The sequence below is a fragment of the Plectrocnemia conspersa genome, unplaced genomic scaffold (assembly GCF_051122295.1).
Source record: "Plectrocnemia conspersa isolate PC_06_02 unplaced genomic scaffold, ASM5112229v1 ptg000001l, whole genome shotgun sequence".
NCBI lineage: Eukaryota > Metazoa > Arthropoda > Insecta > Trichoptera > Polycentropodidae > Plectrocnemia > Plectrocnemia conspersa.
In genome coordinates this window covers 9,220,509-9,243,217 of record NW_028277165.1, presented here as the reverse complement: position 1 = coordinate 9,243,217, position 22,709 = coordinate 9,220,509, and the positions used below count along the sequence as shown (strand labels likewise).

At 27.2% G+C, this 22,709-nt stretch overlaps 1 protein-coding gene across 1 annotated transcript; it reads left to right on the top strand.

Annotated features, from left to right (window-relative positions):
- Positions 1 to 859: 859 nt before the first annotated feature.
- Positions 860 to 21,660, top strand: nord (neuron derived neurotrophic factor nord). Its single transcript, XM_088187549.1, has 12 exons — positions 860 to 1,133; positions 7,116 to 7,301; positions 13,246 to 13,352; positions 13,646 to 13,743; positions 17,726 to 17,874; positions 18,912 to 19,054; positions 19,118 to 19,212; positions 19,273 to 19,443; positions 19,505 to 19,723; positions 19,785 to 19,921; positions 19,996 to 20,136; positions 21,434 to 21,660. Exons 2-12 carry the CDS (start codon positions 7,129 to 7,131, stop codon positions 21,570 to 21,572), a joined length of 1,572 nt encoding a protein of 523 aa, XP_088043675.1. The 5' UTR covers positions 860 to 1,133; positions 7,116 to 7,128; the 3' UTR covers positions 21,573 to 21,660.
- The last annotated feature ends 1,049 nt before the right edge of the window (positions 21,661 to 22,709 follow it).

Genomic DNA, 22,709 nt, shown 5'->3' with positions numbered 1-22,709 from the left:
GGTATGATAAATACATGGTTGAAAGAAAATTTACCTAATGTTATTTTATAAAATATATGTGAAATTATTAATATAAAAATTAGTGACATAAAAATAAGAAAAAATTAAAATTAAGTCAAAAATAATATTACTATTAAATAATGACATAAGAAGAAACACTTCGAAAAAAGATACATATAAATATAATTAATCAATCTTTTTATTTCAATTACATATATCAGGAATAATTACCAGAAAATTTAAAATATAGAAGAAATAATATAAACTAGAATGAGTTAAGAACAAAAATATACATTTAATTAAAAATTTAAATATAAATATTTTAGAAATACGATTAATTATGCAATTATATAAAAATATCAGAAATAAAAATATTAATCAGTAGGTAAATAATTTTATAAACTATAATAAATTAAGTACACTACAGTATAAAAAATAAAATATAATGCTGTTTTTAATTAATTAGATTTTTTTTAATATATTATATGTTTAAAGAATCTGTGATTTTATTTTATTAATAAATAATTTTTAAAATAATATTTTTTATTGCAATTTATAAATAGCCCTTGTCACACACCCACTATTCTCTTCTTCGTCCCATTTCACATTTCGTCACATTGTATGAGTCTATAAAAAAAATTAAATGTGGAGCTCCTCCCGTTGTAATATACATATGTACAACAGATTCAAGTACGTGAAAAGAAAGTTACGTAACACATGCTCAAAACTCAGTATAACGTGATACGTGATTAAACACATGCGAAAACTTACCACCAGATCTTCTCAGCGTTGATAGCAAGGTGGAAGGGTTGAGTTTGGGAAGCTCGGGGATCTGCTTCAGTAGCGCGCCAAGCTCGCGTCGGAACGGACGACTCCTGGGAAACTCCACTTTACTACAAAAAACTAGAATAAACTGAAATATAACTACAAATAACGAAAGCCTTAAACTATTTTGAAAATGTTGATTGTTTGAATGTGACGTGAACAACTCTAAAAAAATATAAAAAAATAAAGAACTTCAAAGAATTTATCAACAGAAGTGTAGAGAAATTGTACCATAAAGCCGATCTTAATCTGAATAAAGGGTTCCGGAAGTGGAAAACGCTTCCGCCGAAAAGGGTTTAACACAAAAAGTGAGTATGCGAATTAACGATAACTGAAAGCTCACAAGTGCGCGAGCTTTTAATCTGTAGTATCCGTAACGTAAAACGAATCGCTAAGCTCTTTTTGTAGTGTCCGGATTAGGTGATTTTCGCCATGTAAATTAACTGTGAAAAGTTTTAGTATTATAAGTACATGGTTTATCCAAAGAGCTACAGAAATACAGCATCTTAAAATATATACATTTTTTATTGAATCAATATATTTTTTGCTTAACATTTGTATATATAAAAGAGCGAAAATGTCCATTGGTTTTAAATTAAATGTTTACTTACTTGCTTTGATTGTTATCAAGATAATATATAACTGTTAAAATCATTGTAATATTATATGTAATAAGCTCTTATCATAGCTTTACTTATATTTGCTCTGCAAGACTTTATGGTCCTTCAATGAAATTGGATATTTATTTATAACTTAAATTTAATAGAATAAATTTTTTATATGTAATACTTATTATATCATTTTAATTTGTCAGAATCTGGAATCAGTTTGTACTCACACATTATTTTTTAATAATATAACTTTATTTTTAGGTTAGATCACATTTTACGGTTCATTTAGGCTAGCTCATTTAAGCTCGTTAGGTAAATTTTCTGTTCACATACTTAAGATAAAATGCTAGCAAAAATAGCATATTACAACATTATTATTACCAACCTCTGCTTCTAAACTTTTTACAATATTAATAAGCTTTTAATTCAAATGAGTTTATTAAACTTTTTTTGCTGATTTATAATCATTAATATTTTACATATCAATATTTTAGAAAATAACTATACCGCATTTAAAAACATTATGGTGCCTTTCTTCAGATTGAATTCTAGTATGAATAATATAATTTAACATTACTAATTCCATGTAATGTTTACAAACTTTAAAAAAAATTAAAAAATAATAATTCCAATGAGCTTTATCAACATTTTTATTGAATTAAATTTTTAAAATTGCTTTGCAGCATTTGAAAAACATTCTGTTGACTTTCTTTAAATATAATTCTAGTATAAATAATATAATATTTCTCTTGCCAACCACTGTTTCTAAACTTTTTACAATATATAAAAAATTCAAATGCAAATGAGTTCATCGAACATTTTTATTGAATTAAAATCAATAATATTTTACAGATCCATATTTCAGAAAAAAACTTTACAGCTTTAAAAACATTTTAAACTTTCTATAGAAAAAATGCTAGTGTAAATAATTTAATTCAGCGTTACATTCCAAAGTTTTTTTCAACAATTGTATTGAATTATAATCAATATTATTATTTTACATATCGATATTTTAGAAAATAGCTTTGAAGTATAAAAAAAATCAGAAAAAATACTAGTATAAATAATATAGTTCAGCATTACTAATGATATAATTCTTATGTAAATAATATATTTTAACTATATAATTTCAACCACCGTTTCCAAACATTTTACCACATAAAAAATATATTTAAAATTAGTTTAATAAACATGCTATATTGAATTATATTTAATACTATTTACATAGTAATATTACAGAAAATAGCTATACAGCAATAAATAAAATGTTGTTGACTCCTTTAAGATGCAATTCAGCAATTCAACAGCTTTCTTATACAATTTAAATAATTTTATAAAATAAATAAGTCTAAATTTAAATGAATTTATACAACTTTTTTATTGATTTATAATTGATTTATTACGTTAAAAAATATTTAATAAACTAAAAATAGCATTGGGTAGTTTAATTGCTTTAATAATGAATGATAATTATTAATAATTTATATGAATTAATGAGTGAATTTTTATGTGCCTTTTCATTATTAAATTGAATGCACAAGAGTCGCATTTTTTTTTTCAATCAACGATAAGTTTATAATTTGTGTATGAAAAGAATGACAGATCTGACAGAACATTCAACGAACTTGGTGAAACTTGAGCGTGTCAAGGTCTCTTTTGTGATGGAACAATAAATAAAACAATCAAGAGAATGCAAAAAATGATATGTAGCCACTACCGATTTGTTTTTTTTATTGTTAAATTTGCTTTCATAATTAAATATTACCATAATCAGACACATCATAAATATAAATTGTTGATTTATTCTATATTATAGTAGAATATATGACAGTTAGTAGCAAGACTTTTTTTAAATATTAATTAGTATTACTCTTTGAATTTTCTTTAAAATCGATTTTTTTTATCTTTGCATATATTTTAAAAATTAACTTAATTTGTATTGATCAAATAATTTTTTTTTAATAATTCTACCTTGTTTTTGTGCTTATTTTATTTTGTTTCTACCAAAATTAGATAACATCTTAGATGTTTATACATTTATAAGAAGCGTAAAAACTATTAAATAACCAGTATTAAGAAAACATATTCGAAACTATAACAAAACATTATATTTAAAATTTAAGATACTAAACAATCAAAATATCAAACTCAGATATGTATATGATAATTAAAAAGTAAAGATTCAAAGATTGAAAATGTTGTGCAATATATAACAGTGATGATTTAAATTAGCTTAATTTTAGGAAGAAGAAATAAAGTATTACTAAGTAGAAGGACATCCATTGTCACTGATGAGCTTATTAAAAAAATTGAAAAAATCATTTTATGACTGATAAAAAAATAATTGGCTATTGTGTCCAAAAATCGACATTAATGCCATTAGAGTAATGAAAATACTTTCTAGGCTCATCAAATTTCAGTTTAGTGTCTCACTACTTAGTTGTTTATTGTGTTTACCCCGTAGTAATTTCATATTTATATTTAAATGTTTTTTTTTTTTATATTTAAAAGACTAAATCTATCAACTAATTTAGTAGGACAAATCTAATATATACTATCTAGGAATACATAGATAGATGCATAATAATACAATCTTGTCTTAGGAACCTAGGAAAACGGCGAGACGAAGCAATCGAACGAATGGGTACTTTCTTCGATAAGTTTTAGCAACTACAGTGGCAACAATGGTAGACCGACGGTCGTTAAATTGTTAAATGTGGTTATGTCGCGCCTGTAAGTTCGATTTTGGCACGTACAAGATGAATCGAGTCGGTTGCTACGCCATGACCACCCTAGGTGACCTCATTCGGTCACGTGCAATCGCATGTGCATTTCGTGACTCATGGGTGTGACGATAACTTTGGACTCTCCGATTTCTGTTGGGTCTTTTGATTACATCCATTTTTATACTAAAAGTCCTACGTATTCATCTCAATCTGCCATACAATAGCACAATAGGACAGTGGTATAAGTCAATGAATAATATCTAAAAGACTTCATTTCGAATAATATACGAACCTCGTTGCTTTTTAATTGATTGTGTGTTCATTAGATCAGAATTAGTGATAATTATATATTTAAACATTTTGATCGATTATAATGGATTTGGTTTTCCTAGATTCTCCTAAACTCACAGATGAATATTTTTGTAAATATGTTTGTGCACGTTGGCATTTATTGATTCAAGTTTATATTTAATAAAATATATGTCACATACTTAGATTTCACTCTAGAGTCTCATTATTTACACTAATACTTGTAAGTGTATATTTTGTGTATTCTGTTGTAACACATTGGGCTAACGCCTGTCATGTTACAACGAAAGACTTACAATGATAATTTTAAAAAATAGCTCATAATTTTTCTTGTCCTTATATAATCATTGTATATGTTTTTCAGATTTATTTAACAATATTCTTATTGCATTGTTTGTATAGTACATACTAACATATCATTTATTGTTTTATTGTCTTATCATGTCCATATTTTTGCAATAGATAAATTAAAAAATAATTAATTTAGCCAGAAAGGTTTTATACAAATTTCGGTTTTTAGAACTATTTAGGGCTTAGGTTTTTTTGAATCTGTTATTATTGTATGTAATAGAATTTTGATAATAAGCAAAAAAAATCTTAAATGATGGCAATGCGTCTAAAAAAATAAAGTAAAGTAAATTTATTTTTTGTGGAACCTGTAAAAATAATATCAAAACTAAAAACTAATTTTTAAGCTAACCATTAAAATAGCAAGATCATATCTTTTAATATTTGATGACATGAAAACAATAAAATCAAATTTGGCAGCTAATAAAAGAGTATTGTCTTTCAAGTAATTTTGTAACTAGAATAAGAGTATGATTTAATTATCATTCAGTGGTAATTTTATGTTTATATATCATGTGATGGCTTAGTAAATTTTTTTACGTGTAAGTTTAGTTATATTGGTAGTAAAATAGCATAAAAACTAAAACTCAATTTTTTTTTCGTATAAAAATGTATAAACGTATGTGCTCCGGTGATGTACACTTAGTGTACATGTAAAAAATTACAAGCTTAGGGGTTTAAAATTAAAAATTATTTAAATTCAAAACGTAACGACTTGAAAATGTATTCGAATATTTCTTCAAAAATTGTGTAAATTTATGCAACTTTTGTTTCGAGTATCAAAAGCCCATATATCCGATTTCAGCAACCAAAAAGTTAAATCCGTTCTCACTAGGCATTTTTTTATCTCTTTTTTAAAATTATATGTTGAATCAATTGCAATAATATAAAGAGATTTGTCTCTGACTTAAAACTTCACAGTTATTATATTTTACACGCTATTTTATTCTTACACCTATGGTATAAATATAATCCGAGTATTTTCATGTCATAGTCTTAGTGAACATGTAAAAATGTGTAAAATTAGAAAAATAGTAATAATAATACGAAATAATCATTATAAAGCTATTTTAAAAAGATTTGGTAAGACAACTTAACAACGATTATATAATACAACTCAATGCAATTTTTTTATTTCAGCAACCAAAGGGTTAAAATATCAAGTAATTCCACTATTTTTTTCGTTACGCAAGAGCCGCAAGAATTAGGTAGATTTCTGTATATTTTTTTTAAAACAACACTTTTTTATTTTAATACACATTTTTGAGCATTTAATTTTTTTATAAAATGTTCAAACATTTTTTTGCTATTTTAATTAAAAAAGTTTTTCTTAATTTTCATTTTATTTTATTTTTTATTCCAAAATGATTTTGACTTTACTTTTTTATGTACATTTTTTTTATTTTTAATAACCTATATATTAAATCAAGATAATATATCAAATAGCTAACGAATTTAATTGTGATATTTACAAGGACAATTTTTAATGAAAGTTAGATTGCGATCTGAATAAAACTATTATCGTATCCTCAAAAACCGTTAAATCCCATATAAATGCCAAAAAATCCAGTATGCTATTTTTTTATTTATTTAATATATTATTGATTTGCTTCTTTTCTAATTTATTTTTTTATTTGCTGATATTTTTAACCAAAATAACGGATTAGATTTGCTAATGAATTTTTATAACATCTATTTTTAATAAAAAGTTGCATGTGAATATGATTTAAACCACCTTTAAAACCGTAATATCTCATATGATTTTTCTCCGTAACAGAACAGATAAGTTACTAAATTGTATTTTATTAGCTTTTTAAATAGCTTAGTTCATTTTTTGTATGATTTAAAGATCATAACATGTTAAAAAGAACCATAGAAATTTTTAAAACTTTAATAAAAGTATATTTTTAATTTCCATTGAATAAACTAAAAAGTATTGTTATGAAAAGTTATACAACAAAAAATATAAATTTATATTTATTTTATAACATAAGTTAAGTAAATTATTTTATATGGTAAATTATCTATAAATTATTTTAGTATTTTCATTTTATAATATTTTTAGTTTAAATACAAAAAATAGTTTACTGCTTTTCACTATAAAATTTTATTTATTTTATTAAACATTTATTGTTGCAATTGTATTATTTCATTATCGTTGAATTAATTACGCAAATTATAAGCATATATTTAATGTAATGACATAATGTAGTATTAGTTTTGGAATTCTTTATGCAAGTGATTTTACAAATTTACTATAAGCTATCCATAAAAATAACTTTCTACAACTTTCCAGAAATTAAAAAAACATGATCCTGCGATGGACGATATCTATCACAGTTCTATCAATCTTCGTAGATTCTTCACCATCTCCAGCTCATCAACCAGCTACAGTTCCTCCAGATTTACTATTTCAACAAACAGGGAAAATACCCAAGGAGCACCAAGTATCCATTATACTAAAGAAGAACGACGTAAAAAGGTAATATATAATAATTAGCTTATGGCTTATATTATTTGTCTTAAAAGTAGTTATTGAAAATGTTGTATTTAACTATAAATCAAATAGCTTAAATGTGCGGATCTTCAGCTAAAGAATGTTTCAAATCCTAAGCAGACCATGTACTAAAATTAAAACACTAAAACCAAAGCACATAATTTAATATATAATAATACTACAGCAAAATTTATTCTACTATAATATTAAAGCAAATAAAATAATGTCTTGCATTGATTAACAATATAATGGTACATTATTTACAGGGGAAATGAAATGTCACTTTGAATTTTATGTCACATAACTTGCAGTAAATGTCAGAAGTCAGAAAAGTATCGTAACTCATTTATATACTAAATTTATTACGATGCACAATGATAATAAATTATAATTAGAATTACAAAAATACAAACATACAATAATATTTTTAATTATATAAACTGAATGAAATATTTAATTTTAAAGTCTTTAATCATAATTCTACTTAACAAATACACATGAAGAGATTGCTTTATCATTTAACTATTTTATCATTTTTTAATGAAATATTTTGCTTTTATAAAATCTTTATTATTGATTAATAATTTTAATAGTACATTGACCAGCCCTAAGCAAACCACAGTCAATTTTAAAGAACGCAGACCCACATTGATGTGTTGTGTGTGAATCAGTAACCAAGCTGGATTTAGCAGGAGGTCGCAGGGTCACCATGCTCGGGATGCAATGGACAAAATATAAATAAACGATTAAAAAATCACTCACTGGGTTGAGAAGGTAAAAAGTACACAAAAATTGGATCATTCATACTGGATTCTGCTCACGCTCAGAAAATAAAAACTGACCGAAAGACTTTTTTTCCATCCTTGGGGTACAATGACCAAGTTGACATGAAATAATATAACAAGTATCATACATATATTTCAAATAAAATTGTCTCTTAATTCTGAAGTTCATTCTTAAAGTTAGATTTACTTTGTATCATTTAATTTATAAATACTCTATCCTGTAAACTACTTATTTATTAATTCAACATAAACACAAAGTGATAGCAATAAATTTAGTAAGCCTGGCTTTCTTAAAATATTTTTTTAACTCCATTCTCTTTTTCTGCACCGTTTAATACACAAAACAGTTATAAAAACTTATTGAGATTGCTCATTACTATCAACCAAAACTTAAATGTGTGTAATGCAATCATTTCACTATACGTCACTGTCAAAATAACATATAAATTGGCGACAAATTTAAACAACATTTTTTCTTTCATATAAAAAAGTTATCTCTTAACGATCCTCGCATATTATAAATTTATATATTTTTAATGAGTTGATCAACGGATGCTTTTTTAAGATTTTTTCATACATCACTGTCAAAATAAACAGATTCAATACTTGAAAAAATAAGCAACATCGTCATTCTATGAAATATGTAATACATGTATGCATTTTTGACCCACTTTAAATTGTTAATGGACGTCCAATCAGATACGCAATATTGTTTGTTTACATCGACGAGAAAATACCTTGTTTCTTAAATCTTTTACTAAGTCTTGCATAACTATAATTTGATTTGAATAATAGAATATTATTGACAAGTGTGAATTTTGTATACTATTTTAAATGAACACACTTTTTTAAAGTAATAAAAATATGTATATACAACCATGTTTTTATTATATGAAATTGATTTAACTGTAGTTTTGTAATTAACTACAGTTTTTCTTTTTAATAAACATAATAAAATATAAATTCAAATTTAAATTTATAAAATAACATTAAGAGCATCTGTTATTAAATATTTTATTTAATATATTTAACATAAAACATTGCATTTTGTAATAGATTAAAAAAAATTAAGTCACTTTATAATGTTTTTAATTAACTTGACTTGACTTAAAAATTAACCTGTTTTAATCTTGACAGTTGCTATTTTCATAATAATGGCTATATATAATTAATATTTATATTACCAATTTAGTGTCTACCTTAATTTTTTTTATATTATAAAAAATGAAAAAGGTTGTGAACCACTAATATCATTCAACCAAAACCCCACTTTCATAGCAAAGTGTTCAAGTGCACGATGAACCAAACAACTGACCTTTACCACTTTAACATCGATTAAAACCGCGTCACATCTCACGGAATCTGTGATATACGACTAGAGGTCACGTCTCTCTCTATCTCGGAACATATGCAATTTTAAGCTGTAGCATAAATCAAAATGAGAAATGCTCTAGGTGGGTCTTTCTCCTTCGGCCATGCCTTGACGTTCTGCATCATACGGTTTTCCTTATTTTTCTCTGGCCAGTGGGTTTTCTTTTTGTATTTCTCAGTGTAGCGCATTCTTCAGATTTCAAAGGCAATAATTTATGCAGCGGCGATAGTTGCAAGTCTGGACGATAGGCGCTCATCCAGAAGAGCTTTCGCATAGCGAAATTATCGCTATGTGTATTTTAATATGGATACAGGGGTAGCCAAGCTAAAGAAAACCCCACTACATTCACTCTCTCTATTTAAGACATAAACTAAAAATTCTACACAACATATTAAATAAGATAGAGAACCTATCATTCATGAGCCACATACAAAAAAATAGGCTAAACTCTGGATTTCACAAGTGGAGCTGGATCAGGATTGACGATTATTTATTATTTCTTCAGGATTAAAGAGCTTATGCGAATATTATATTTAAAGAGAAATTATGCGCTGTGTATCTTTTTTTATAGTCTGAAGGAAGCTTAGTGCTCGCCCACTTTTCCTTAGCACGGCTTTTATGAATATTTGAGATGTAATTGGATTTATTGATCCTCATATGTTTTTTATTAGACTTTTGTTGCACATTTTCACTAAACCCTAACTGATAAATAGCATTTTTTAAATAATATAATTTTACGCGATTCGTCAATATTTTGTCTTTCAAGATAGAAAATGAACTTTAATGGAAAAAGAAGCTCATTAAATCATCCCCATTTCTTGTAATATATACAGTCTTATACAATCCAAAATTTATTTTACAATGCATAAAGAAACTATCGAAGAAGTTACAAACAATAAAAAAAAACAGTTTTCTTAATCGTGAGAGAGTCATTTTTAAACACATAAAAACTAGCGTTCAAATGAATAAAAATATGTAATATACAAGTGATTTGAAGTAAGATAAGATACAAACTATTTATTTAGTAGTTGTTGATTGTGTTTATTTCGTTGTTATGAATTTTAAAACAAAATATTTACAATAAATAAATTATAATAATGATAAGATTGTTAATTTCTCTCGCAAGACTTTTGTTCTCTAAGTCGTTGCTTAGTTAACGACCCCTGGCATACATATATACAATTATAATCTGAATGCATCAGTATCGTCCTTGTCAGAGCAGTGATTTACGTTCGTATGGGACGACCACTGTGTCCCGCCGAATGACGAATGTCCGACATTCCCGAAAGCTGCATATCAAAGTTTCCACCGAACTATTTACAATCTGAACCGTCAGACTTGTTCAGATTTACGCTTGCTTTTCGTATTTATTTCGCCCAGTTCCCCCAAAAGTCGATTTTTTTATTGTTTGTATTATTTTCGCCGACTCGCCGAGGAAGATGGACGATGGCGTCGATTTATAAATTCGCATTGTCAACGAAAACGCTCGGAAGTGATATACGAAAATGTTAGACAGGCGTACTGAACATTTTTCCTTGTAAGACTCAGTTGAATTTGCTAGCTGAAAAAATAAAAAATCTCACTTGAATTTGTAAATAAATCAACGTAAAACGGTAAATCAATTTAGAATCCCTGTACACATAAATCTCTGACTGTGCTCAAAATATTTTAGATTAAAAAATTAAATTGAATTTGGCAATCATTCAAAGTGCATTTTTCTTTAATGAAAAATATAGTAAAATTTCATTCACATATTTCATTTGACGCGTTTCTTTAATTTTTAATAAAATTTATAAATTTTTAGTAAAATAAAAAAAGAAATGAATTAGTAATTGCTAAAATTACTATTATGGAATTTGATTAACATGTAAGTAGAATCTTGTATGGTTCATGCTAAACAATTCTAACTCTTGGCACAAAACGTGTAATAATTAACCAATTTGTTCTAAACCTGTTAATTTTTTAACAAAAACAGCATTGTAAAGAAATTTTTGAGCCATGTTTCTGATAGTCAAGAATTTCTCCAACGGGTAACAAATCATTTATGTATGGTTGTAACAGCAAAACAAATGTGCAATCGTTTCAATGAACTAAAACAAAAAGCCCGTCAAGTTCGATTGAAGAACGTGGTATTACTTACTGTTCGTAATTTATTTTAAATTATAACGATATAGTCCAATGCAATACTTTTTAACCAGCCGTACTAAGAAAACGTGTCTATGATTTCGCACCATAATAACAACACTTTACTACTATTTTTTGGCTAAAAACAACACTGTGATATATATCAAATGATATATACCAAAAAAAGTACACTAAGTTTGATCGAATCCTTAGGTTCAATTGACTTTTGTCTTTGACTATAATAGTACATACATATATATTCAACTGAAAATTTTTCCACCAAATCGTACGATCATTAAAAAGTAATACTTTTTAAAATTTCGCACAAACAATTCTAAGATTATACACTTTTGCACGATAATGAACTAATTCGTGAAATTTTGGCCAAAAACGACATCATCGTGATGCTGCAGCCACGGTATTTATCTTGCGGCGTTTTTCTGTTTGTGTAGATTAAGAAAATATTGAAAGGGCAACATTAGTCTATTATATCTAACGGAGACTACTTTGAAAAGGGTAATAATAATAATTAACAGTAGATTATAAATATTGTATAATATAATATTCGAAACGAGATTTATTCTGCATTAATGTATTTTCGCTTTATGTACTGATATTTATAAATTATTTTTTATTCATTTATTTACACATTTTTATTGTATATTAGTTTTATTACACTATTTCGCCCTGAATCGTTTAATTTATCCTGTTATTGCAAATTTATTTTAATATAAATCATATAAAATATTTTTATTCTCTTGTTTTTACGTATTGCAGTAGCACGTAATCAGCGTCAGTACGCCGTTGTTCAGTTTATTTAGCCATTTCATTGACACGTATTGCAGTAGCACTATAGTCACTATTCAGCAACATTAAAAGTTGGAAGTTGAAAATAGCTCAGTTTATCTAGTAATAGCAGACAAAATGACAAGTGCAAATGTCACGTCGCTACTGCTCATTATTTGGAAGAAGTGTTTTAACAGACAGACACGAGTATTTTTTTAGGCAAACTAAAAATAATTATTTGGGTTCATAAATTGAACAATCAAGATTATCGGTAAAGCATCAAGTTGGATTACCAAATGAACCCACAATTCTGATTAGAAAAAACTATTGCCTTGTTGCGGTGACAGATTTGCTCATGAACAGGATCCACCAATTGTCGATTGTGTCCATGAAGAAGAACACGGAACTTCAGTTCCGTGTTCACCTTCAGGTGAATGAGAATTATATTCAAAAGTTGGTCGAGGAACATAACATAGTGAGCAATAGCACAAAGCCCAACACTACAGAGGAGAAACGGAAAGAATTAATATTTTTTTATGTTAATTAAATGATCTCTAGTTTTCATATTAAACTTTAACAAATAAAAATGATAAAAATCAAGTTATAGCTCTGAGGACTGTACTCGTAAATTACTTGAAAAAGTGACGCTTCAACTTTTCTTATCAAATAAAAAGTCTTCAAACTTTTTTTTTTATATTCACTAATAAATAAATATAAAAGGAACGCTAAACCTATTTTACACTATATTTAAATAAAAATTCTCGGGATACCAAAGTGTCGATATTAAGAGATACTAATGCCCTTAAACTAATTTTATTAAATGTATTAAAATTATTAAATAAATTATTCTTCTTTTTTTCAGATTTAGTTTAGTATCAGATAAAGCCGGTAGTCCACTATCCATATCTGTTACACCTTGCTCATCTCCGGTTGCCTGGTTGGTTCACTTCGCTGCCTCATCGCCCGCAGGTACCGTACACAAACAATCGAAGAATATTGACCTGAAATATTTGGTAAACTCGATAAAAATATTTATCGGTGAGTGACTAAAAAATATATCTTGAGGTCGAACGTCTCAGGGTAACCATTGTCGGTTGCGCCACGGAAAATACGCCCATCTTTCTCTGGCCCGCATGTCACTTACCATAAAAGTCACATCATCCTCGCGAGTTGTCATTATAAAATCGTATTGTAGTCGAGTATTATCACACAATGCACAAATGCAGTAAAACACCCTTTTAAATTATTACTGTCCGTTGCAGTGGCGGCGAAGAAAACTAGTTTTTTGAAGGAGTTCCGCAGCGACGACTTAGACACGTTCAAGACGACTTCTTCCCAAATAGGAACTTACACGATAGAGGTAATATATTATAGAAGGTGGTATGAAAGCTATTAATATTTTTTTATTGAGAACAAAACTTGTTTTATCTCCGTCTTAAGGCAACGAAGCGATATTAAATAATTATTAGGATAGAGAACACTGTAATAAAGTTATATGGAATGATGGTTGAAAACATATTGTAATGGTACTAATGGTACATATTTTCTTTGTTACGTTAGAACTACTGCCTGTGATGCGTTTATCAATTTTCAGCCACTTTGTATGCATAGTTTGTTTTTGATAGCCAAGTTAAGACAACGCATTTTGAAAACATATCAATTTTCTTTATTTTTAAAGTGAAGTAACAATGAATTTACATTTAATACAAAATTAATTACAGTGAATTGATGCAAATGTTAGAGAAAACTTTCATCAAAGATGCTATGTACAAATGAAGCGTTTATGAATAGTTAAACTACTCGAAGAGAGCCACGAAAACGTCGAAGATGACAATTAAAAGCTTTTAAGAAAACATGTATATTTTCTATTAAAAACTTAATTAAAAACTATCTCATGTATATTTTCAAATATATCTTGCACGGATCCACCCTTTTTTATGCAGCATTTGTAAAACATTCAAAAATATTCGTAAAAAAATATTTTTTAATAAAAAAAGGCTCTATGAAAATTCTCGATTTTGTATTTTTCATGAGAAATTTTCGAGAAAAACTAAACATAATCGTATAGTTATGAAATTAAAATAAAGGCTCAATCGTCCCATTAATAGCGCCCTGAAAAACAAGACCAAAAAACCACGTCAAGTTTGGTGAAATTTCAAGGTACCCACCCCCTACTGTGTTATTTAATTATTTAATTATAACAATCTAGTCCACTGTAAATTAATATCACCAGATTAAGCGTTGAATTAGGAATATTTTATTGTAGTTTTACGATGTTTTCATAAATAAATCTGAAGAAAATAAGCAGCATTGGATTTTGCGACACGAGCTTACTTTGATAAAAACGATAACGTCGTAATGTTGCAGTGATTGTATATTGTATACAACTATACACTATATCTGGAACCCCGTGGCTTTTTTTCATTTCCTTTAGATAAAAATGACATCAAAGGGACAATGTACAACAATATAATTTCCTAGTGAATTACTATTTATTTTTGCCCAAAAATGACCGTTGTGATGCCGCATCTATAGTATTTTACTATATATGGTTCTTTATGTTTTTTTATATTTCATACATAAATAAGAAAATATACAGAATTTAATTTCCAAGTGAAACACTACGTATTCGTGAATTTCTGGCCAAAAACGGAAACGTTGTGATGTTGCAGTCATTGTATACACCAGATGTCTTTTTTGTTTTCAATGATAAAGAGGACATTAAAAGAGCCTTGCCACCATAAATTATATATATAGCAAAGCTAAACACTATTTTAAATATATATTGCATTCTAAAATTGTTTTGAGGATTAAATAAATAAAATATAAATAGCTTTAAACTAAATAGTTGAAAAAATATTTAAATAATACAGTAAATAATAATCTTTGAAATTGCGAAAAAATTTAAATATGCTTAAAACTTCTGTCCTATAAACGATTAATCAGACAGTAGAAATTTTATGTTTTAATCTAAACTAAATAAATAATTCAGGATTATCTTAAAATATACTAGAACACCAATGGAATATTCTAAATTAAATATCTTAAAATATACTAGAACGCTAATAGACTAATTAAATATTTCAGGATTATTTTATAATATACAGACATCATATTATTAGACGAATTTAAGCTTTATATTTTTTTAAATTGTCTCATTAAACTTCCACTAAATAAACACGCAAATCTATGTGTAACTAATAAAATTAATAACATGTTAAATAATAAATAATAAATTTAAGATCATAAACTAAATATCCTTTTAGTTTATAAAAATTAAAATATTTGCAAAAAATACAAAGTAAATTATTTTATATAAATAGTCAATTATTATATATAAACACGCAAATCCATGTGTAACAAATAAAATTATTCGCATGTTAAATCATTAATATTAAGCTCAAAATTTTAGACCAAATAGTATATTTACCAAAAATATTTATTTTTAGTTTATAAATACATAAATATTTACAAAAAATATAAATTAAATGATTTTATATAAATAGACCAATTTTATATTATACAACAACGTTATTCTCACGCTTCTAATGCATTATGCTTATTAAGTCATAATTAAACAGTCAGTTTCATTTTTATAAAATACAACAATATTCGAGCAGATTATAAATATTAATGATTACTTTTTAAGTTAAATAATGAGTTATAAAGAGATTACTTTTTTATATTTATAAACTTTAAACCTAGAAAAGTATAACATACTCTAAACATTATTGAATACATATAGTTTTATAAACTGAAAAAATTTGGTATAACCAAGAAAAAAGTTTTTAATTAATTTTCAAGTTGTCGATTTTCTGAAAGAATTTTTGATACTTTTGAAAAATTGTAAACACAAATATTTTTTTTTACATCTAACATTTATATTCTTTTTTTTTTAAATCTAACACTTTTCAGCTTTTTCTATTATATAATATTATATATTGTAAATATGTAGCAAATTCTACTTACCTGCATATTTTTTCTAGTTTTACATTTTTTGACTATAATTTAAAATTATATATATAATCATAAAAACTATATTTCAGGTAGAATTCTATTGAAAATTGACGCATGAAAATATTATTTTTTTACAAAATCAAACATGCTATATATAAAATATATCTACTATTAATATAAAATTAACTTTTTCTATTATTTATTATATCATACAAACATATTTAAATATTTTTTTAAACATATGATTTAAGGTTATTATTAAATAAGTTTTTAAACTAAATTTTTATAACCTAACTCGACTTTTATTATTATCGTTTAATTATTGTAATTTAGCGTTAGTACAATGCGTTACAACAAAATAAACACATACAACAAATACTAAGTAAGAAATGAGGCATTAAACTTTTAATTACATATGTTATGAATTATATACTATTATTACACCTTACAATCAATAGGTGTCACTATGCAAGAACATTTTCGATTTTATTTTATTTATTATGGTATTTATCCGTGAGAATATAAAAATCTGTGATATAATTATATATCACTAATTCCGATCTTCTATACATCACACAAATTTAAAAACACTAGAGTTCATATGAGATTTGAACCAAGTACTTTCAGGTAATATTCACCGACTTAAACTGCTCTTCTATCATGCTAGTATTAATAATTTAATCAACGGAGATATTGAGATTTAGTTTATAAAATATTTGATGGGCATTTTATTTTGAGATTTGTACAAAATACTTATTATTTTTGACACAATTAAATATTTTTTTTTAAACAAATCATTTATATTTAGTTACAGTTTGTTATACTGAAGGATATGGGAGATAGGCGGACGAGGCACCACCAGTCGTCTTAATCCCGATGTGATCGCAGAGGATCGCTCCCACCTCAGTATTGCCAGTGTTCTGCCTAGCTTGTGGCTATATAAATCGACCCCCGCATATTTATGTTATCTTTTGGTTAAAAGCATTTAGCTAGTGAGCCTGTGAATATTTTTTTTAATTCCCAGAAGTCATAAAAGTTTCGCATCTAATATTTTGCATACTATTTTATGTATAAAACATTTATCAACTAAATAAATCTTTAAGCTCCTATCCCACCATAAAAGTCACTTCTTTCTGCTTTAAATTCACAAAACCATTTAGTCTCTTTCACGATATTAAACATCGGTTTTATTTTTCGTACTTAAAAATTTAATTGAACGATAAGGAATATATGTAGCTATTTAAAGTCACAAAACCGAATTAATGTGAATTTTTATAATAAAAGTCGTTTTTATATATAGTATATACATCATAATTATAATAATATAGAATCAAAACACAGGTTATAATCTAAATATTTATAAAATAACTAGTTGCATTTTTTAGATCAGAGCCTTAGAAGATGAGACCAAAGTCCAGATATTCGCCAGCGAAGAACCAGAGCCTCCTCACGCCGCTAGGATGGCCCAAAAGTCCAAAGTCCGTCTCCAGGAGCGTCAAAGAAGACGCAAGGTCACCATCAAGTGGGATAAAAGGTCAGTCGCACACGCATAACAAAAGGATAATGTCAACGAATTTTGACACCATCAAGATATCATATTTCGAATCCGATACGGGTGTGTCCGTGACCAGCCTTAATGTGCCAACTTGTGGACAGGACTCATATACCGCTTGCTTCCTCTCCGGTCAACAATCAATCCATTGATCCTGCTTCAAAAACCGGTTTTTTGCAGTACATGACATCTCATTCTTGCTGCTCAATTAACACGTTTCAATATACCTTGCGATGTTAATGAAAGGCGCCGGACAAACAAATTATCGCCTCGTTCTTTGCGTCGTCTAATAGCTTATGTTTAAAGGATATAGCAATTTTATTTTTGACAACATATTAAATTAAATTTTTAATCACTGAATTTATTAATACATAACCATTGTATTTATATTTTCTACACCTTGTTCTATACCAGTGGTCGGCAAACTTATTAGCCAAAGAGCCAAATATGTACATTACAACGATTAAAAAAAATTGAGAGCCAAATTTATTTATTAATTTAGCAAACCTTTATTAAAATTTTCCAAATCAACACAGAGACGTTCAAATTTAGAGCTCCATATTTCCTTGTTTTTTAAATCCGGCGCGTAAATGCCGGTGGATATTTGTGCCAGAGCCGCACTTAAGGGGCTAAAGAGCCGCATGTGGCTCCGGAGCCGCACTTTGCCGACCTCTGTTCTATACGAAGCGAGTTTCTATTAATTCAAAAATGATTACCTTATTTAGAGAAAGAGTAGTTATAATACCATAAACATTATAATGTATAATATATGAAGATTGAATATTTTTTATTCGCACGGCTTTTGGACCTTATACAATATCAAAGGAATCTTCTCTTAAAAAAGACATCTCCGACTCGCCCCATAATGGTACACCGACAGTGTCCGTAAAACCGTTTAGAATTCATACCTTGCCATCTCACGCACTATAAAAACTGAACCATTCCATCTGAGATTTTCCCTAGAGCGTCATATGCTTTCGACCTACAATAACCTCGATGTTTTATCATTTATGTTTCAGTCCAATAGATCCACATATAACAGAGTATTGTTTGGTGGTGAGTACCAGAAGAAATTATACATCTCTATGTGGTGCTAGCGGCGATAGATATGGACCTTATGGTCACGGTCCAGCTCCTGTAAAAGGAAACATTAGTAAAATGGGTAAGTTGAAACATATTTAATACTCAATATAACAAATAAATATTAATATCATCAACACCTTAGGAAGCAATGGAGATAGAAGAAACATTAATGATATTTTAATCTCGTGCGTGGGATCAAGGACTCATCACACTGTAGATAATTTAGAACATGGAAAGGTGAGTTTCTCATGAATTATTATAAAATTCTTGGCAATGATGGATTCATATATATTTTAGCGGTATTATGTTAGCTTATTTGCTGTAAATAAACAAAACAACTTGACGTTTCCTTATGGATCTACTCTGTTGCTATACGACAGGAAAGTTAAGCATTCCAAATTAAAGGATGGAAGATCTGAGAATGTTAATTTAAAGAAATTGGATGGAAAGGCTGTTTTTAGATTTAAGGTATGTATTTTTAAAATATTAAGTTTTATTTTCAATGAGATTCAATGTTATTGCTTTAAAGGCTGGTAAACAGACTGGAGAAACTATGGCAGTTTCAGTTATGCCTTGCGGAGGCGCTGTAAACGTAGAAGTCCTCCTGCAAGGCAAGATTGTGGCATACCGAAAAGACGTATATTCTTACGGTCAACTTATTATTCCTTCTGTGAGACAAGGTCAACGATACATCATCAACATCATAGCGTCTAATAAAGAGGAGCTTAGGAGGACTTCGGGCGTTGAGGTAAGTTCTTGTCTCTTTACTTTGACTCTATCTATCTTACGAATTAAATTGCTTTTTCAAGGTCTTGGCAACAACCAAAAAAATACTCCCGCTTCCTGAGCTTCCAAATCAAACCGTAGTCAAAGAATTCAAATCTTTGAGAAACTGCAGCTCCGTGACCGTCGGCTGGATGCCCTCACCAGATCCGAAGGCCATTAGGTCTGTGTCTGTCCGATGGTAAAATGCATTTCTAAGAATTCTCATAAAATCATGTTTTTTTAAATATTAAATAGGTATTGTGTTGTCGCAAGGGAGTCTAAAAGAAGAGAGTTCGAAGCTAGCGTTCCTAATCAATGCGCTTTAGAGACTAGATTGAGAAAAAGCGCTGATTATAATCTGATGAGATGTCACAATAGAAAGCCAACTGACGATAGGTAATAATATTTTATTTTTATGTTTTCAGGAATATCTTTTGAAAATATTTTATATAAACAAATAACTGGATAACTATTCGATCGTCATTTTTTGATACAATGTTATTCCCAAAAAATATAAGTTTCTTCAATCCACATCTATCTATATTATGAACTTTAAATTCATAAGCTATAATAAAACCAAGTTAAATCTGAAATAAATCTTTAGCTTAGAAAGATATAAATTCTTTTAAATATTAACTTATATAAATTCATCTACCATTAAATTTAAAATATTTTTTTTTTGCTAGAATTTATTTTCCAGTACTCTTCTTTAGAGTAGTAATTCTATGTTTTAATCTAAGCTTATTAAATATTTCAAGATTATCTTAAAATATACTAGAAAATCAGACGAATTTGAACATTTTTTTTGCCTCATTAAACTTCTGATATATAAACACGCAAATCCACGTGTAACAAATAAAACTAATTGCATGTTAATTAATAAATAATAAGCTTAAGATTTTAGACTAAATAGTATATTTACCAAAAATATTTATTTTTAGTTTATAATTATATAAATTATAAAGTAAATTATTTTATATAAATACTCCGATTTTATAGTATACAACAATATTATTCTCACGCTACATAATGCATTAGGCGTCATAAGTTATAAAATATAACAATATTCGAGCAGTTTACAAATATTCATGATTATTTTTTAAATTAAATACTCAGCTAGTAAGAGATTTTTTTTCTTTTTATAAACATAACACCTAGAAAAGTATATTATACTCTAAACCTAATATATTTAATCTAACTTTAAAAAAAGAAGTCTTGCTGCCTTAGATGAAATGTAATTTTGCTCAGATTTTCTAATTTTAAGCTCTCTTATGAAATATTTAGGTCTATTTTTATTGTTTTTTTTCAGGCTAGATATTTTTCTGTCCATGCCAATCACGTTATATAGTCCTGCTTTATCTAGTACAATCATAAATAATATATCATACACTTTATTCCTTCGTCTGTATCGACCGCACCTTTTGATTGGTTATCTAAACTTGCTTAACTTTGCTCACGTAAAACTGAATAAATAACAGCAAAACTGTCTTTTCAAGTCTTATAAATAAAAATAAAACATTAACTGATACAACTTCAGTAATTATAAACCAAATCAATTGATGATGTTTAAAGCTCAAATTAAATATTGAATAAAAAAATGTTTCGCAACAGAACTCTTCTGAGGAGCCGTTGCCCTTTTAATTGATAAAAAATGTAAATAAACTGAATCTCATTAACCTTGGTTTATTTTCAGGAATCAATTGATGACCGAAAGGATAACAGGGTTGAAGCCAGGCAAGAGGTACGTGGTACAAGTCACAGTGAAGAAGAGCGGCGGTAGGACCTTATCCTACAATCTTCTCACAGTCGAAACCAACTCAAAGTGCACCTAAGGTGCATCCAAGCGAGATGTGATAAGACAATCTGTGTAACGTTTTTTATTATTATTTTATTAAAAATTTAATCAAGTGAGAAAAAAAATGTTTTGTATAGTTGTTTGTACAGTCAGCGGAATATGTGCCAATAATGTGCCAAATCAACACTAAGTTATTTTTATTATGATTAGTATAAAAAATATTAATAAATAATTTTATATAAAATATATATTATGATCTCTATAGTTATTGAGTGATTCGATCCAGATAAAATTTAAAAATGGTTCGAAATTAAAGATCTCTTATTCGATTCGTAGTCAACTATCTGCAAATTTTAAATGATTATCTTATATAGTAGCGAATATGGCACTGTGCTTATAAATGAAATATAAAATAGTTAGAATATATTTATTTATTTAAGTCGCACTTTGGTATTATGATAAATTAAATGTTTTATGTGATTTTAAATGTAAACTTATATTAGTTATTATTTAAAAAATAAATGTTTAATATAATATTCTGTGTTTTCAATATAAATACAAGATACAAATCTACCGATGAAATTCTAACCTTAACTTTTTTCATTTTTGCCGCAAGATGTCTATATATTATATATTTTAAAAAGGAATATTTATATTCTTTATTACAAAATATGTATAATAATATAAGCAAAAAATTTATTATTATTAATAAAATAAAATAAAAATTACTGAAAAGTCAAGATTTATGAAAAATAATATATAATTTGTAGTTGATTTTATCTTTTAATTAAAAAATAATATTTTTATTTACATTAAACATTATTATTAATTAGTTTTACTAAAAAAATATATTTTAAATTATTTCCTTATGTGTTCGATACATATGCAGGTGACTAATCGGACATTATGTAAAAATAAACCTTGACTGTTTTTTTTGTGAATGTGACAAATTTTCGCGGTTCAATGAATGGCCGTGAATTTCGCACATGTTCATTATACTATTAAAAAGGTCGATAACATTACTCGTAGTGAATTTTTAATATATGTATATACAATAAGATCAAACTAACATCTTTGACATTCATCAACATATTGCCTTGAGTAAGTTGACATTTTTTATTAAATGTTCTTAGTTTTAGATTTACGAGTTTTTTATTTATTCAGCTCGTTTTTA

What these genes read in the sequence shown, in the direction of transcription:
- nord (XM_088187549.1), top strand. Translation starts at nt 7,129, where the DNA reads ATGATCCTGCGATGGACGATATCTATCACAGTTCTATCAATCTTCGTA. An exon ending in AGGAAACATTAGTAAAATGG is followed by an intron (nt 19,055 to 19,117) that starts GTAAGTTGAAAC and finishes TCAACACCTTAG; the next exon opens with GAAGCAATGGAGATAGAAGA. An exon ending in GGAGGACTTCGGGCGTTGAG is followed by an intron (nt 19,724 to 19,784) that starts GTAAGTTCTTGT and finishes TGCTTTTTCAAG; the next exon opens with GTCTTGGCAACAACCAAAAA.